The following is an 18,806-nucleotide window of genomic DNA, read 5'->3' as shown; positions in this document are numbered from 1 at the left end:
AGTGATTGGTGGAGGATTTTGGGGAGGTGATTGTGGGGAGTTGAGGGGTGAGAAGATGTTGTGCCGAATAGGGACTTTAGACTCCCTTTGAGTGTTCGTTTGTGTAGGGAGTGGGGAGGTGTTTAGTGTGTTAAAGGTTGACCGAATTTTTGGAGTACTTTCGGTTAAAAAATTCGGCTATAGGCTTGGGATGCCGATTTGTGTTAGCTAGCTTTAGGTCAATCCCAATTTCTATACTTCGAGTTTTTGGCAACTTTATTTCTTTTTTGGCTTTAGTCGTATACTTTTGAAAACCTCACAGTCTCTTATTTTCTTTGGCCGTATACCCAAGTGGTATCTTAACTCTCATTCTTCTTCTTCTTTGGCTGATTGAGCATCTTTTTCTCATTCTTTTCCTTTTCTCTGAAGCCAAATATTTCCTTGTTCATTCTCATTGTTTCTTTCTCTGTGGGGCCGAATATCCATAAGCTTCTCTCTCAAATCTTGTTCTTCTTGCTGTGGTCAAATCTTCTTGATTTACAATTGCTAAAGTTCACTGGTCTAGTGGCAAGAGTATGTTTTGATCACTTTATTATTGATCTTTCTAGCTGAACTTCGATTGGCTCTGCTAAGTAAGTTTTGGCTTTCCCTTCTCTTTCTCTTTGGGGGCCGAATATAGGTTCTTCCTCTAACGATTGTGTTTTGCCAAATCATGCTAGGGCCGTGGATCCTATAATGGAAGCTTGGGCCGATTACCCCTCTCTTTGCAAGTAGTCTATCCATTTTTAGGGTAAGTGATTTAAGTACAATGTATTCTATATGGGATTTAAAATACTTACCAATCGATCCAATATTTCTCGTGAAGGGCAAAGTTTTAGAGCAGTACGTGGGGGTTAAGTCAGTGGGATTCTACGATTATTGGATTGGTAAGTGTTAGTGAATTTTTTGAATCCTTTTCGATATATTGGTTTGGTTTAACGATGGATTTGTACTAATGAGGGGTTGTGGTTGATCATAGGTTCTCGATTCAGAAGTGGTTCAGTTTCAACTCCATAACAGGTGTGTGGAATCACACTGCTATTAGCATAGATCGGAAAAAAGTTGAAATGCCAAAAAGTGGGTTGTCGACACCACACTGGCATGTGGCTGCCCATGTGGCATGTAGAGTAGTAAAACGAGGCCGTGTGGTCGATGAAATGGCCTTAATCGATTTCATGGGTCGAAATGGTATTGGGCCAATTTGGGCTGAATTGGGCCTAATGGGCCCATAGGCCGCATACGAAAAAATCGCACAAAGTGTGGTAGATTGTGGGCTAGGCTGTGTAAACTACATGGTTAAGGCCATTTCTAGGCTAAGTGGGTCATATGAGAGTAGGGGCCCACATGGGCCCTCAATATGGACTGAAGGCCCATTATCATTATTTGACTATTAAGGTTGCACAGGTCGCCTAAGATGACTGTGGACTTACTGTTGGGTCGGCAAGTATACTTAGACCCTATACTGATGAAATGACCAATATAACCCTGTAAGGTAAATTGACTGAAATACCCCTGTATTATGTATGACTATTTTTTAGCATGACATTTTTGCATACACATATGATACTATAGTGCATTACATGGGGTGGGATATATGATTTTGGAGGAAGTGTATTGAAAGGCTAAAAGCCTATTACTAGCAGCTCTGCTGCAAATACTGTTTTAGTACCGAAACCGGTACGACTTGGTGTGTAGGGTTGGGTGGGTCGATTTTATCCCCACATGGTGCGTAGGGCTGGTATGGAGATGGTGTGTAACGGTTGGATTGGGTAGGATTCTTTGTTTGCATACTGTATTGAAATGGGCTAAGGCCCAAACTGCCTCTGTTACTGAAATGGGCTTAGGCCCATACTGATACTGTTACTGAAAAAGGGGCTAAGGCCCTAACCCGAACTAACGGGCTTAGACCCAAATTGCGTTTGCTCTGATTGTTTGTTATTCTGGGATTTCACACACTAAGTTTTCGTAAACTCACCCATCTGTTATCTTGCATGAAATCCCTAGGCTTAGACAGATCGAGGTGACGGAGGACTCGAAGGTGGCCACTCAACGTAGTTAATTTATTTAAAATACTATAATTTAGATTTTAATTGATATTGGGTTTTCGTTATGTAATAAGGCATTTTAAAGTTTATTTTAATTTGGAGATTTAATTACTTTAATTTTACATGTTAATAATAGGACTCGTATTTTCCAGAAAGCATAAACTAATATTTTTCTGAAATTATCACGCTTACGCCATACATTCTTAAAAGCTTCTATAACAAACACTATTTTAAAAATTTGAGGAACTAGTATAATTAATATTTTGCTTAAATAACTTGAGTTTTCACAAGGAACTAGTCACCTTAACCTTTTATTTAGAATCTAAAGAAGTGTCTATGAAAAATAGATTTTGTCAATTTGTGTTTTGGAAAAACACTCCAATGTCACATCACAGATTCAGCCATAACGTCTAGGCCAGGTTTGAGGTGTTACATTTAGTGGTATCAGAGCCAGGTTACAAAACTCGACTGTGGGTTTGGGTTTTCAAAACTGTGGAAATGTTTTACTAAAGTAGTGGTACACTGAGTCTCCGTGCCAATCTTGTAAGTCTTCTGACTATTTTTACTGAAATATTACTAAGACTATTTTAGGTAGTAAAAACTATATGAAAGCCTCTTTAGTTAGAGTAAACTTTGAACGGTGAATTGCTAAAACGAACTCTGAAATAATACTGTTCATAAAACATCTGAAATAAACACTAGAATAATAACTGATTGGCATAAAAATTTTAATACAAATAAAAGCACGAGTTGATAATGAGCACTAGGGGTACTCGTGGTAGAGGCCACTGTAGAGGCCCTGAGGTGCTCGGGCTGGGTCTTCGTCTTTTGGACACTAGCCTAATGAGGAAGTTAGAGAGGCATCAGCTTCACTTATGGCTGAGACAGGGGCTCAGAATCAAGTGGTTGGGGACAATGCACTGTCCCAAGCGATGTTAAGAATTCTGGAAAAGGTTGCTGGGCCTGGTACTGGTAATGTGGGCTGTGGGTTGGTTACAGAATGACTCAGGTCTAATGGGGCAGAGATATTTAGGGGTATTACTAGAGTTGCACTTAATGTGGCTGAATATTAGATAAAGGCTACAGAAAGGATCATGGGTGACCTTGACTGTACCCCTGATCAGAAGTTAAAAGGTGCAGTATCTCTACTGAGAGACGAAGCTTACCAGTGGTGGCTTACCATCAAAGAGGGCACTCAAGCCAATCATTTGACCTGGGAGTTTTTCAAGACTACTTTCCAAGATAAATTTGTGGGTGTCAGCTATGTGGATGCCCGTAGAAAGGAATTTCTACTTAACTCAGGGAGATAGGATAGTGGTTGAATATGAGGCTGAATTTTTACGATTGAGCCGTTATGCACTTGGAATAGTGGCAACAGAATTCAAGCAGTGTGTTCAATTTGAGGATGGCCTTAGGGATGGTCTAAGAGTTTTGATAGCTCCTAAGAGGGAGCGGGATTTTGCAGCACTGGTTGACAAGGCAAAAATCGTCGAGGATGTGACGCGTGCTGAGCGCCAGAACAGAGAGAAAGGCAGAGGTAAGAGGGATGCTGAGCCCTCAAATTCTTTTCAGAGGTTTAAGAAAAAGCCTAGAGATGATGGACATATCAAAGTTAGGGCCCTTGCTGCTACTGCTGGATCGCAATCCTGTGTTGATTGTGGAAAACGCCATCAGGGTGAGTGTTGGAGGAAGTTGGGTGCATGTATGAGGTGTGAATCATTGGAGCATCGGGTTAAAGATTGTTCGTAGAGGCCCGATCAGATGCAAGCTATTGGTATATGGGCATGAGTCAGCCATAGAGAGGTGTTCAGTAGCCATCGAGAGGTTGTGGTTAGGCCAGGGGTGGTAATGGTTTGGGCCGTGGTCGCAGAGCACCGGGCAGAGGTGTTGGTTATACTGAGGCGAGGCAATCGGCACTGGTTTATGTTGCACATTGCCGAGAGGATGAGGATGCTCCAGATTCTATAACGGGTACGTTATGTATCCATAAAGTACATTATACTGCAGTAATAGATATAGGATCTACCCATTCTTATGTTGCTTGCACTGTTACTAAGAAATTGGGGATTCATGTTGTGAATACTTTGAGCAGAGTTACTGTTCTAAGTCCACTGGGACAGTCTGTTCGGGTAAATTTGATTGTTTGTGTATTTAATTTGATAAAAGAACTTAATAGCTTAAGTTGAAAACTTGATAGTTTAATTCATAAAGTTCGAATTGATAGTGGCTTTTAAATATGGAGTATTTATGTTGCAAATAATCCTTTATATTAGTGATGGCCGAATGTACCCTTAATGTATATGTTTATGTTATTATTTTTATAAGGTTAAATAAATAAAATATGTTAAATGTTAACATATAATATATTAAAACATAAAATAAAAATTATATTCACTATATTCCATCACTGAAACTTGATAAAAGAAAAAGAATCAAGAGCTTTGTGATTTTCGGCCAATTTCAAGCTTGATTCAAGGTTAGTTTGGTTTCGATTTTTGATACTTTTTACATTTTTGAGATCGTTGCTTCGAGTACTACCCGACCCATGCTTGAATTTTTTATTTCGGTGAATAGTTTAAGTTATGCCATTGATGAATATTTGTGTTTTGTGATGTTTGATGATGAAATATCAAAATATGTTTTAGATTAACATGTTTTGTATTGGAGTTTTTGATGATTTTTAGTTAATAGGACTAAATTGCAAAAATAATAAATTGAAGGACTAAAATGAAAAATAATTAGAATGTATGGATTAGTATGGACATAAGGAAGATTCGGCCTAGCTATGATGTGATGAGATTTTGAGTATTTTGTATTTTATACAATTAGGACTAATTTGTAAAAAGTATGAAATATTAGGGGTAAAATGGTAATTTTCCTATTTATGTGTTGTTGGATTAAATTGAATGAAATTATGTTTAAATGAGGCTAATTTGAAATTATATAGATCAAGAACAAAGGAAATCAGACTTGGATCGGGGAAAAACAAAAATAGCCGATTTGTAACGTCCGTCGATATCCGAGGTAAGTCTTTAAGTAATTAAACATGGCTTATTTTGAACATAGAATGTTTTACTGCGATGATTCAAATTTTATAATCTATTAGTATAATAGCTGAATGTGATGTATCATTGAATTATAGTGATTGAGTTTCATTTGACTGATTTAAAACCTTTGGAAGTGGTATGTGTTACATAGAATATTGTATACTTCGATATATGAAATGTTTTGGAATGATTCTATATTTGTGATATTCGGGCTTTAAGCCTAGCAAGCCTTGTGCTGGTGACTTTGATCGGGCTTTGTGCCTAGTAGGCTTAGTGTGGGTGAATAAATGTCAGACCTTGGGTCTAGCAGGCCTTGTGCTGGTGGGTGATTCAGGCTTACGCCTAGCAGGTTTTATACCGGTGATTTGTTTTCAAGTCTATAATAATAAGAATTCAAGCTATTGTGGATATTGAGCAAATGAAATTGAGCTAAATTTTGCATTGTATTTTTTCGGCCAAAAAGGTAAGCACATGTGAGCTTATATTGAACTTGTATACTCGGTTACATGTGAAGTTAACTTGAATGTGCATATTCGACCATATATGACGTACTATTGAATTTTGAACTATAGGTTACATGTGATGTTTTATTTAATTTTTATATTCAGATACATGTGATTTTATGATCAACCTTGTATATTCGGCTTTATATATAAGTGACTATGTGATGATATAATTAATCTTGAATATTTAGTTATATAGGAAATATTTATATGTTGTTATATAATTGATTGTGAACATTCGGCCAAGGTATTTCATTAAGATAAAGTATAGCATTATGGGTATAATTTGGTTAGTTTGAATGTTTTGATTATACAATGAGTTGTTTAATTTGCTTAAGGCTTACTAAGCTAAGTCTTAAGGCTTACTAAGCTAAGTTAGCTTACTCTGTGCATTCTTGTTATTCTGTTTTATAGATTTTGGTTGTAAGTTTCTAGCTCGGGGATCATTATCGAAGTCATCCACACTAACGTTAACTTTCGGTACTTTTAAAAAGTCTATTTTTAACTTTTTGGCATGTAAAGGCTAATATGTATTTTGTTCAACTTTGTATATGTATAAATTGAGCTATGCGAATATGGCTTAACTTTAAAGCTTGGTTTTGGTTATGTTTTGTAATGGTTTATTTTGTTTTGATTTTAATGTTATGTGAAATGAATGAAAAGTAAAGGTGAATGGTTCTATATATGTTGGAAATAGCTTGAAGTGATAAGTGGGATTGGTTGTGGTTGATCATTCGATCTTGATGTGTATAAATATGAATAAATATGGTCTGACTATTTGATTTTGGTGTATGTTTATCAAATGTTAAGCATGTTTAATGTATTTTTAGAAATGTATGACATGAGACGTGCATATGTTCGAATATGCATAGATTAGTTTAGTTCGGTTTGCATAAAAAAAATGTATGAGTACTAATTTAGTTATGAAGTTAAATAATGGTGAATTATTGAGATTGTTTTGCTTAATGAGGCTTGTAAGTGAAACAATGTTAAATAACCAATTGAATAGTGATTTTGTGTAAAAGTATACTATGGGAATTATATAAATTTTTGAAAAATATTAATTATATGTATATATATACATGTACATGTTTGTGAATTCGAATGATGTTTGGTATATAATGAAAATATATGTGTATGTATATATTTGCTAATGTATAAATGATTAATGATAATGTAATATGTCTGAATTCGTGAAAGTTTAGAATTATGTTTTTGCATAGTAATGCCTCGTAACCCGAGTCTGGTTACGGATACGGGTTAGGGGTGTTACATATTATTGGTAACAGAGCTACGGTTTAGTCAATTTTAGGACTAACGTAGCGTGTGTAAGTTTAGCTATACATGCCAAAATTTTTATTGCGATTGTGTGATAACTTCTGACATTTGAAAATGTGCTTTTATATAGTAAATGGATCCCGATACAGCTGTGGCTGATGATGTTGAGAACGTAGCACCTACTCCCGCGCATGGGACAGGGCCAGTTGAATCACGATCTATCTTGAGTAGCCATGAGGGGGAGGCTAAACAAGTCTTCTACCAAATAATGAATGAATGGTTTACTCAGTATATCCGCACTAATCCAGCTATACAACAACCTCCACCCTCGAATAATCCATCTCCGATACCTGTGATACCTCCGATGATTGATTTGATGAGATTTAACAGACCTCCTGTAGATAAAATCAGAAAACACGGGTCCGAAGAGTTTAAGGCTAATGATGATGATGATGCTGAGCAGGCCGAGTTGTGGCTCGATAATACTATCCATGTGTTCGACGAGTTATCATGTACTCCAGATGAATGTTTAAAGTGTGCCATATCTTTATTACGAGACACTACATATCACTAGTGGAATACACTAGTATCAGTGGTCCCGAAATAGATAGTGACTTGGGAATTCTTTCAAGTGGAGTTCAGTAAGAAATACATCAGCCAGAGATTTATCGACCAGAAACGTAAAGAATTTCTGGAATTGAAACAGGGTTGTATGACCGTAACCGAGTATGAGCGGAAATTTGTGAGACTTAATCGATATGCTCATGAATTTGTTTCAACGGAAGCTATCATGTGTAAAAGATTCGAAGACGGTTTAAATGAAGACATTAAATTGCTGGTTGGTATACTTGAAATTAAAGAGTTCGTGGTACTTGTTGAGCAAGCTTGCAAAGTTGAAGAGCTTGGGAAAGAGAAAAGAAAAGCTGATTTTGAAGCCAAAGATTCCCGTAAAAGATCACCGAGCAATACTTTTCACTTAACATTAAAGAAGTTCAAAGATGATTCTAGTCGAATTAAAGCTACTTTGGACTTTTCTAGGCGAGATCGAGACCGACCTCCGTGAGTTCACGAGCCACTTCGATTGCTAGTGTTGGCAATGGTTGGTAGAAAAAACTCGAGTGTAAGCATTATGGTAAATGGCATTCTGGAAATTGTAGATTGCATGATCGGTCATGTTTTAAATGTGGATCGATGGATCATTTTATCCGAGATTGTCCGATGTTAGCCGAGTAAAACACTGTTCAGAACGCAAAACTGAGTACCATGTCAGCATGAGGCAGACCACCCCAACATTTGAGTAATGTGAGTGGTAGTCAGAAAGGGATGAAAGATACAACGGTTCGATCTGAGGCTCGTGCACCTGCTAGAGCATATGCTATACGAGCTCACGAGGAGGCTTCTTCCCCAGATGTTATTACCGGTACTTTCACTCTTTATGATACTAGTTTTATTGCATTAATTGATCCTGGTTCGACTCATTCATATGTGTGTTAAACATTAGTATCTAGTAAGAATTTGCCTGTTGAGTCTACTGAGTTTGTGATTCGAGTATCAAACCCACTGGGTCAGTGTCTTCTGGTTGACGAAGTGTGTAAGAATTGCCCGTTGACGATTCGAGATTCATGCTTTCCGACTGATTTGATGTTGTTACCTTTCGATGAGTTTGATATAATTTTGGTTATAGATTGGCTGACTTTGCACGATGTTGTTGTTAATTGCAAAAGAAAGACCATTGATTTGAGATGTCAGAACAACGAGATTATTCGGATTGAATCTAATGATCTGAATGGTTTACCAGCGGTAATATCTTTGATGTTAGCTAGGAATATGTGAGAAAAGGTTGTGAAGATTACCTTTCTTATGTGCTTGATAGTAAAGTAACTGAAAAGAAGATTGAATCTGTATCAGTTGTGCGCGAGTATCCGGATGTGTTTTCTGAAGAATTGCCAGGTTTGCCACCTATCCGAGAGGTAGAGTTTGGTATTGAGTTAGTACTGGGGATGACTCCGATTTCGATAGCTCTGTATCAGATGGCACCTACTGAATTAAAAGAATTGAAAGCACAGCTACAAGAGTTAACAGATAGAGGTTTTACACGACCGAGTTTCTCTCCTTGGGGTGCACCAGTTTTATTTGTGAAAAAAAAAGATGGAACTATGATAATGTGTATTGATTATCGCCAGTTAAATAAAGTGACTATAAAGAATAAATACCCATTGCCACGGATTAACTACTTGTTCGATCAGTTAAAATGGGATTCAGTGTTTTAGAAGATAGACTTGAGATCGGGTTATTATCAGTTGCGAGTCAGAGACTCCGATGTGCCAAAAACTGCTTTTCGAACGAGGTACAGACATTATGAGTTTCTAGTTATGTCGTTCAGACTTACTAATGCGCCTACTATTTTTATGGATTTGATGAATCAAATCTTTAGGTAGTATTTAGATCAATTTGTAGTTGTGTTCATTGATGATATACTGAACTACTCTCATAGCGAAACCGAACATGCCGAGCATTTGAGACTTGTGTTACAGACTTTGCGAGAAAAATAGTTGTATGCGAAGTTTAGTAAATGCGAGTTCTGGTTACACAAAGTTAGTTTTCTGGGACATGTTGTTTCAGCATCAGGTATTCGGTTTGATCTGAGTAAGATTTAAGCTATACTCGATTCGAAACCTCCTAGAAACATTTCTGAAGTCAGAATTTTTTGGGACTTGCTGATTACTATAGACGGTTTGTGAAAGGTTTCTCTATGATTGCAACACCGATGACGAAGCTGCTGCAGAAAGATGTCAAATTCGAGTGGTCAGAAAAATGCCAGAAAAGTTTTGATCAGTTGAAAGCTCTTTTGACTAAAGCCCCGGTGTTAGTCTAGCCAGAATTTTGTAAACAATTTGTTATTTATAGTGATGCGTCTTTAAATGGTTTGGGATGTGTTTTAATACAGAAAGGCAAAGTTATAGCTTATGCCTCGAGACAGTTAAAATCGCATGAAAAGAATTATCCGATGCATGATCTAGAATTGGCAGCTATTGTGTTTGCATTGAAAATATGGCGCCATTATTTGTTCGGTGAAAAATTTCATGTTTATTCCGATCACAAAAGTCTAAAGTACTTAATGACTCAGAAAGATTTGAATCTGCGATAGCGTCGATGGTTAGAGTTACTAAAAGACTATGAGCTTGTGATTGACTATCACCCAGGGAAGGCTAATGTGGTTGCTGATGCTTTAAGCCGAAAATCACTGTTTGCTTTGTGTGCAACAAATGCACATATAGCTATGTCAGATGATGGTGCGATGATAGTTGAGTTAAAAGCAAGATCGTTATTTATTCAGCAGATTTGTGAAGCTCAGAAAATTGACAACGATTTGATAATGAAACGAGCTTAATGTGATTCAAATGCTGATTTAGAGTTTCGAGTTAATGTTGATGAATGTTTGAGATTCAGAAATTGAATAGGTGTTCTGAGAAATACAGAATTGATTTAGATGATTTTGAATAAAGCTCACAACAGTCGAATATCTGTTCATCCGGGTAGTACGAAGATGTATAATGATCTGAAACAGCACTATTGGTGGCCAGGTATGAAACGAAACATTTCTGACTTTATATCAAAATGTTTAGTTTGTCAGCAAGTAAAAGCCGAGCATCAGATACCTTCCGGATTGCTACAACTGATCATGATACCTAAATGGAAATGGGACAGAGTTACGATGGATTTTGTATCCAGTTTACCGATGACATCGAGCAAGAAAGATGCAATTTGGGTTATTTTTGATAGATTGACCAATTCTTCTCACTTTATTCCAGTTCGTACAGATTTTTCACTTGGTAAACTGGCTGAATTGTATGTTTCTCAGATTATGAGGTTACATGGTGTGCCTATATCTATTGTTTCAGATAGAGATCCAAAGTTTACATCACGATTTTAGAAGAAACTACAAGATGCATTAGGTACTAAATTGCATTTTAGCACTACTTTTCATCCTCAGACAGATGGTCAATCCGAGCGAATTATTTAGATACTTGAGGATATGTTGAGATATTGCATTCTTGAGTTTGAAGGTATGTGGGAACGATATCTACCTCTGATTGAATTTGCATACAATGATAGCTTTCAATCGAGTATCAAAATGGCACCTTATGAAGCTTTGTACGGTCGTAAATGTCGTACAACTTTGTACTGGACTGAGCTCGGTGAAAATAAGATACACGGGGTTGATTTGATCAAAGAAACAGAACAGAAAGTAAAAGTGATTCGTGAAAGTTTGAAAGCAGCATCAGATAGACAAAAATCGTATGCAGATTTGAAACCAAAAGACATAGAGTTTCAGATCGGGGATAGAGTGTTTTTGAAAGTTTCACCGTGGAAGAAAATACTCAGATTTGGTCTTAAAGGCAAATTGAGTTCGAGATTTATTGGGTCGTATGAGATTATCGAGTGGATTGGGTCAGTTGTGCATACATTGCTGTTACCACCTGAACTAGAAAAGATTCACAATGTATTCCATCTCTCGATGCTTCATAGATATTGATCTGATCCTTCACACGTGATTAGTCTGACTAAAGTTGAGATTAAGCCCGATATGTCGTACGAGGAAGAACCGATTCATATTCTGGCTCGCGAGATTAAAGAGTTGCGAAATAAGAAAATTCCATTGGTTAAAGTATTGTGGCATAAACATAGAGTTGAGGAAGCAACGTGGGAGCCAAAGGATACAATGAAAGAGCGTTATCCGAACCTATTCGCCGGTAAGATTTTCGTGGACGAAAATCCCTAAGGGGGAGAGTTGTAATAGTCCGATTTAGACCCTAATCAGAACGGTAGTTTCAGGACCACGAATCTGAGTTATAAAAATATTTAAATATTATTTTCCGTGTTTATTATATGTGAATTTGCATGTGTGAAAATTTCGTATGAAAATTTGATTGTTTGTGTATTTAATTTGATAAAAGGACTTAATAGCTTAAGTTGAAAACTTGATAGTTTAATTCATAAAGGTCGAATTGTTAGTGGCTTTTAAATATGGAGTATTTATGTTGCAAATAATCCTTTATATTAGTGATGGCCGAGTGTACCCTTAATGTATACGTTTATGTTATTATTTTTATAAGGTTAAATAAGTAAAATATGTTAAATGTTAACATATAATATATTAAAACATAAAATAAAAATTATATTCATTATATTCCATCACTGAAACTTGATAAAAGAAAAAGAATCAAGAGCTTTGTGATTTTCGGCCAATTTCAAGCTTGATTCAAGGTTAGTTTTGTTTCAGTTTTTGATCATTTTTACGTTTTTGAGATCGTTGCTTCGAGTACTACCCTACCCATGCTTGAATTTTTATTTTGGTGAATATTTTGAGTTATGCCATTGATGAATATTTGTGTTTTGTGATGTTTGATGATGAAATATCAAAAATATATTTTAGATTAACATGTTTTGTATTGGAGTTTTGATGATTTTTAGTTAATAGGACTAAATTGCAAATATAATAAATTGAAGGATTAAAATGCAAAATAATTGGAATGTATGGATTAGTATGGACATAAGGAAGATTTGGCCTAGCTATGATGTGATGAGATTTTAAGTATTTTGTGTTTTATACAATTAGGACTAATTTGTAAAAAAATATAAAATATCACGGGTAAAATGGTAATTTTCCCATTTATGTATTGTTGGATTATATTGAATGAAATTGTGTTTAAATGAGGTTAATTTGAAATTATATAGATCAAGAACAAAGGAAATCGAACTTGGATTGAGGAAAAACAAAAATAGCCGATTTGTAACGTCCGTCGATATCTGAGGTAAGTCTTTAAGTAATTAAACATGGTTTATTTTGAACATAGAATGTTTTACTGTGATGATTCGAATTTTATAATCTATTAGTACAATAGCCGAATGTGATGTATCATTGAATTATTGTGATTGAGTTTCATTTGACTGATTTAAAACCTTTGAAAGTTGTATGTGTTACATAGAATATTGTATAATTCGATATATGAAATGTTGTGGAATGATTCTATAATTGTGATATTCAAGCTTTACGCTAGCAAGCCTTGTGCTGGTGACTTTGATCGGGCTTTGTGCTTAGCAGGCTTAGTACCGGTGAATAAATATCAGACCTTGGGTCTAGCAGGCCTTGTGCCGGTGGGTGATTCAGGCTTACGCCTAGCAGGTTTTATACTGGTGATTTGTTTTCAAGTCTATAATTATAAGAATTCAAGTAATTGTGGATATTGAGCAAATGAAATTGAGCTAAATTTTGCATTGTATTTGTTCGGCCAAAAAGGTAAGCACATGTGAGCTTATATTAAACTTGTATATTCGGTTATATGTGAAGTTAACTTGAATGTGCATATTCGGCCATATATGACGTACTATTGAATTTCGAACTATAGGTTACATGTGATGTTTTATTTAATTTTTATATTCGGCCACATGTGATGTTATGATGAACCTTGTATATTCGGCTTTATATATAAGTGTCTATGTGATGATATAATTAATATTGAGTATTTAGTTATATAGGAAATATTTATATGGTGTTATATAATTGATTATGAACATTCAGCCAAGGTATTTTATTAAGATAAAGTATAGCATTATGGATATAATTTGGTTAGTTTGAATGTTTTAATTATACAATGAGTTGTTTAATTTACTTAAGGCTTATTAAGCTAAGTTAGCTTACTCTGTGCGTTCTTGTTATTCTGTTTTATAGATTTTGGTTGTAAGTTTCGAGCTCGAGGATCGTTATCAAAGTCATCCACACTATCGTCAACTTTTGGTACTTTTAAAAAGTCTAGTTTTAACTTTTTGGCATGTATAGGCTAATATGTATTTTGTTCAACTTTGTATATGTATAAATTGAGCTATGCGAATATGGCTTAACTTTAAAGCTTGGTTTTGGTTATGTTTTGTAATGGTTTATTTTGTTTTGATTTTAATGTTATGTGAAATGAAAGAAAAGTAAAGGTGGATGGTTCTATATGTGTTGGAAATAGCTTGAAGTGATAAGTGGGATTGGTTGTGGTGGATCATCCAGTCTTGATGTGTATAAATATGAATAAATATGGTCTGACTATTTGATTTTGGTGTATGTTTATTCATTTATAAACATGAGCTCAAATGTTAAGCATGTTTAATGTATTTTTAGAAATGTATGACATGAGGCATGCATATGTTCGAATATGCATAGATTAGTTTAGTTCGGTTTGCATAAAAAAAATGTATGAGTACTAATTTAGTTATGAAGTTAAATAATGGTGAATTATTGAGATTGTTTTGCTTAATAAGGCTTGTAAGTGAAACAATGTTAAATAACCAATTGAATAGTGATTTTGTGTAAAAGTATACTATGGGAATTATATAAATTTTTGAAAATATTAATTATATGTATATATATACATGTACATGTTTGTGAATTGAATGATGTTTGGTATATAATGAAAGTATATGTGTATGTGTATGTATATATTTGCTAATGTATAAATGATTAATGATAATGTAATATGTCTGAATTTGTGAAAGTTTAGAATTATGTTTTTGCATAGTAATGCCTCGTAACCCGAGTCTGGCGACGGATACGGGTTAGGGGTGTTACAAAAAATTTGGAGGCATTACTTGTACGATGAAAAGTGTATCATTTACACAGATCACAAGAGCCTCAAGTATCTCCTCACTCAGAAGGAGTTAAATCTTAAGCAGCGTAGATGGATCGAGCTGCTTAAGGACTATGACTATTCGATTGAATACCATCCTGTTAAGGCCAATGTGGTGGTCGATGCACTAAGCTGTAAGGCTATGATTGAACTGAGAACAATGTTTGCTTGTCTTAGCTTATTGGACAATGGTAGTTTGTTAGTTGAGCTCCAAGTTAAAATAGTGTGGATTGAGCAGATTAAGAGTAAACAGTTGGAGGATAAGTCTTTGGGTCTTCGATTCTGTCAGGTCGAAAATGGTAATACTGTGGATTTTGGGCTAAACGATGAAGGGGTACTCTATTTCCAAGGCAGAATTTGCATACCTAAGGATACTGATTTGAGAAAGACTTTACTGCGGGAGGTGCATAGTAGCCTCTATGGTATGCACCCAGGTGGAAATAAGATGTACAGAGATCTTCGTGAGGTATATTGGTGGCCGTGTCTTAAGTGTGAAATTAACAACTTTGTGGGGAAATGTCTGACTTGCCAACAGGTTAAAGCAGAACATCAGTTGCTTTCTAGGTTACTTCAGCCGGTTAAAATTCTGATGTCGAAGTGGAAAAGAGTAACTATGGACTTTGTAAGTGGGCTACCCCTAATGTCTTCTAAGAAAGATTTTTTGTGGGTTATCGTGGATCAATTGACCAAAACTGCCCATTTCATACTAGTTCGCACAGATTATTCGTTGCAGAAACTGGATAAGCTGTATGTATCAGAGGTAGTGAGACTGCATGGGGTACCAGTTTCTATAATGTCTGACAGAGATCCTTGCTTCACGTCTCGGTTTTAGAATAAGTTACATGGAGCTTTGGGTACACGATTGGACTTCAGTATTGTGTTTCATCCTGAGACAGATGGTCAGTCGGAGAGGGTGATTTAGATACTGGAGGACATGCTAAGCAGTTGTGTAATTGACTTCTGAGGTAGTTGGGAGGATTACTTGCCATTAGCAAAGTTTGCTTACAACAATAGCCACCAGTCTAGCATACATATGGCACCTTACGAAGCACTTTATGGTCGTAGGTGTCGCACTCCGTCATGTTGGACTGAGTTGGGTGAGCGGCGTGCTCTAGGTCCTGATCTAGTATCTGATACCGAGGATAAAGCCAGATTTATTCGGGATAGACTGAAGGCAGCGTCAGACAAACAGAAGTTTTATGCGGATCTAAAGTGTAAGGAAATTGAGTATTCTATGGGAGATTTTGTCTTTCTGAAGGTCTCACTATGGAAGAAGGTGCTGAGATTTGGGCGTTAAGGCAAGTTGAACCCAAGATTTATTGGGCCTTATCGCATAGTGGGGCGAGTAGGACCAGTTGCCTACCAGTTAGAGCTACCTCTGAAATTAGATCAGATTCACGATGTGTTCCACGTCTCTATACTGAGATGCTACCGTTCTGATCCTTCACATATTGTGTCGGTTGAGGAGATTGAAGTTAAACCAGATCTAATTTTTGAGGAAGAACCAGTTCAGATTTTAGATCGTGAGGTGAAAGTCTTAAGAAAGAAATTTTGCTTCTATTTGAATAAACCCTTATCACCAGCTAGTAGACTCTTAAATTATTGTGAGGGTAGCATGGCATAAAGAGCCTGCTAGCCTAGTGGTAAGTGGCGTGTTGCATATGCTAAGAGACTTGAGTTTGAGTCCTATTGCACGCAAGGGATGTCTTTTTTCTGTTGTTCTGTGTAGGTGGTTGTATATCACTGAAACCCTGAAGCTTGGGTGGTTGGTGTGTTTGAGGGGATGTAGGAGTGTATAGCCGAGATTCTAGGAGTAAATTTGGGGATGTGGATAGGAGTTGATTGGTTGAGTGATTGGTGGAGGATTTTGGAGAGGTGATGTGAGGAGTTGAGGGGTGAGAAGATGTTGTCCCGAATGGGGACTCTAGACTCCCTTTGAGTGTTCGTTTGTGTAGGAAGTGAGGAGGTGTTTAGTGTGTTGAAGGTTGACCAAATTTGTGGAGTGTTTTTGGTCAAAAAATTTGGCTATAGGCTTGGGATGCCGATTTGTGTTAGCTAGCTTTAGGTCAATTTCGATTTCTATACTTCGGGTTTTTGGCAACTTTATTTCTTTTTTGGCTCTAGTCGTATACTTCTGAAAACCTCTCAGTCTCTTGTTTTTCTTTGGTCGTATACCCAAGTGGTATCTTAACTCTTCTTCTTCTTCTTCTTTGGCCGATTGAGCATCTTCTTCTTCTTCTTCTCCTTTTCTCTAAAGCCGAATACTTCCTTGTTCATTCTTATTGTTTCTTTCTCTATGAGGCCGAATATCCCTACTCTCACCTCTCAAATCTTGTTCTTCTTGCTGTGGCCGAATCTTCTTGATTTACTGTTGCTAAAGTTCATTGGATCTAGTGGCAATGGTATGTTTTGATCACTTTATTATTGCTCTTCCTAGCCGAACTTTAGTTGGCTCTACTAAGCAAGTTTCAGCTTTCCCTTCTCTTTCTCTTTGGGGGCCGAATATAGGTTCTTCTTTTAACGATTGTGTTTTGCCAAATCATGCTAGGGGCGTGGATTCTATAATGGAAGGTTGGGCCGATTACCCCTCTCTTTGCAAGTAGTCTATCCATTTTTGGGGTAAGTGATTTAAGTACAATGTATTCCATATGGGATTTTAAATACTTACCAATTGATCCAATGTTTCTTGTGAAGGGCAAAGTTTTGGAGCAGTACGTGGGGGTTAAGTCAGTGGGATTCTGCAATTATTGGATTGGTAAGTGTCAGTGAATTTGTTGAATCCTCTTCGATATATTGGTTTGGTTTAACGATTGATTTAGACTAATGAGGGGTCGTGGTTGATCATAGGTTCTCTATTCAGAAGTGGTTCAGTTACAACTCCATAACAAGTGTGTGGAATCACACTGCTATTAGCATAGATTGGCAAAAAGCTGAAAAGTGGGTTGTTGACACCACATTGGCATGTGGCCACCCGTGTGGCAGGCCGAGTAGTAAAATAAGGCCATGTGGTTGATGAAGTGGCCTTGATCGATTTCATGGGCCGAAATGGTATTGGGCCAATTTGGGTCGAACTGGGCTGTATTGGCTTATGGGCCCGTGGGCCCTAGACAGAAAATTCACATAAAATGTGGTAGATTGTGGGCCAGTCTGTGTAAACTACATGGTTAAGGCCATTTCTGGGCTAAGTGGGCCATATAAGAGTAGAGGCCCACATGGGCCTGCAATATGGGCTAAAGGCCCATTATCACTGTTTGACTATTAAAGGTTGCAAGGGTCGCTTAAGACGGCTGTGGACTTACTTTTGGGTCGACAAGTATACTTAGACCCTCTATTGATGAAATGACCAATATACCCCTGTGAGGTAAATTGACTGAAATACCCCTGTATTATGTATGACTGTTTTTTAGCTTGACATTTCTGCATACACGTATGATATTATGGTGCATTACATGGGGTGGGATATATGATTTTGGAGGAAGTGTACTAAAAGGCTAAAAGCCTATTACTGGCAGCTCTGCTGCAAATACTATTAGTACCGAAATCGGTACGACTCAGTGTGTAGGGTTGGGTGGGTCGATTTGATCCCCACATGGTATGTAGGGCTAGTACGGATATAGTGTGTAGCGGTTGGATTGGGTAGGATTCTTTGTTTGCATACTGTACTGAAATGGGCTAAGGCCCAGATTGCCTCTATTACTGAAATGGGCTCAGGCCCAAACTGATTCTGTTACTGAAAAAGGGGTTAAGGCCCTAACCAGAACTAACGGGCCTAGACCCAGATTGCGTTTACTCTGATTATTTGTTATTCTGGGATTTCACACACTAAGTTTTCGTAAACTCACCCATCTGTTATCTGTGCAGGAAATCCCCAGGCTTAGACGGATCGAGGCAACGGAGGACTCGAAGTTGGCCACTCAACGTAGTTAATTTATTTAAAATACTATAATTTAGATTTTAATTGATATTGGGTTTTTGTTATGTAATAAGGCATTTTAAAGTTTATTTTAATTTGGAGATTTAATTACTTTAATTTTACCTGTTAATAATAGGACTCTTATTTTCCAAAAAGCATAAACCAATGTTTTTCTGAAATCATCACGCTTACGCCATATGTTTTTAAAAGCTTCTATAACAAACACTGTTTTAAAAATTTGAGGAACTAGTATAATTAATATTTTGCTTAAATAACTTGAGTTTTCACAAGGAACTAGTCACCTTAACCTTTTATTTAGAATCTAAAGA

General features: G+C 36.7%; 1 protein-coding gene across 1 annotated transcript; it reads left to right on the top strand.

Annotated features, from left to right (window-relative positions):
* The first annotated feature begins 12,906 nt into the window (after nt 1–12,906).
* LOC128290548 (uncharacterized) lies at nt 12,907–15,396 on the top strand. The gene is made up of 4 exons (XM_053026243.1): nt 12,907–13,089; nt 13,625–13,690; nt 14,671–15,030; nt 15,100–15,396. Exons 1-4 carry the CDS (start codon nt 12,907–12,909, stop codon nt 15,394–15,396), a joined length of 906 nt encoding a protein of 301 aa, XP_052882203.1.
* The last annotated feature ends 3,410 nt before the right edge of the window (nt 15,397–18,806 follow it).

The sequence above is a fragment of the Gossypium arboreum genome, chromosome 3 (genome assembly GCF_025698485.1).
Source record: "Gossypium arboreum isolate Shixiya-1 chromosome 3, ASM2569848v2, whole genome shotgun sequence".
Classification (NCBI taxonomy): domain Eukaryota; kingdom Viridiplantae; phylum Streptophyta; class Magnoliopsida; order Malvales; family Malvaceae; genus Gossypium; species Gossypium arboreum.
Note: the sequence above shows the minus strand (reverse complement) of the source record. Positions and strands in the feature narration are given on the sequence as shown.

What these genes read in the sequence shown, in the direction of transcription:
- LOC128290548 (XM_053026243.1), top strand. Translation starts at nt 12,907, where the DNA reads ATGTTGTGGAATGATTCTATAATTGTGATATTCAAGCTTTACGCTAGC. An exon ending in GCCTAGCAGGTTTTATACTG is followed by an intron (nt 13,090 to 13,624) that starts GTGATTTGTTTT and finishes TCTGTTTTATAG; the next exon opens with ATTTTGGTTGTAAGTTTCGA. An exon ending in TGTACAGAGATCTTCGTGAG is followed by an intron (nt 15,031 to 15,099) that starts GTATATTGGTGG and finishes ACTTGCCAACAG; the next exon opens with GTTAAAGCAGAACATCAGTT.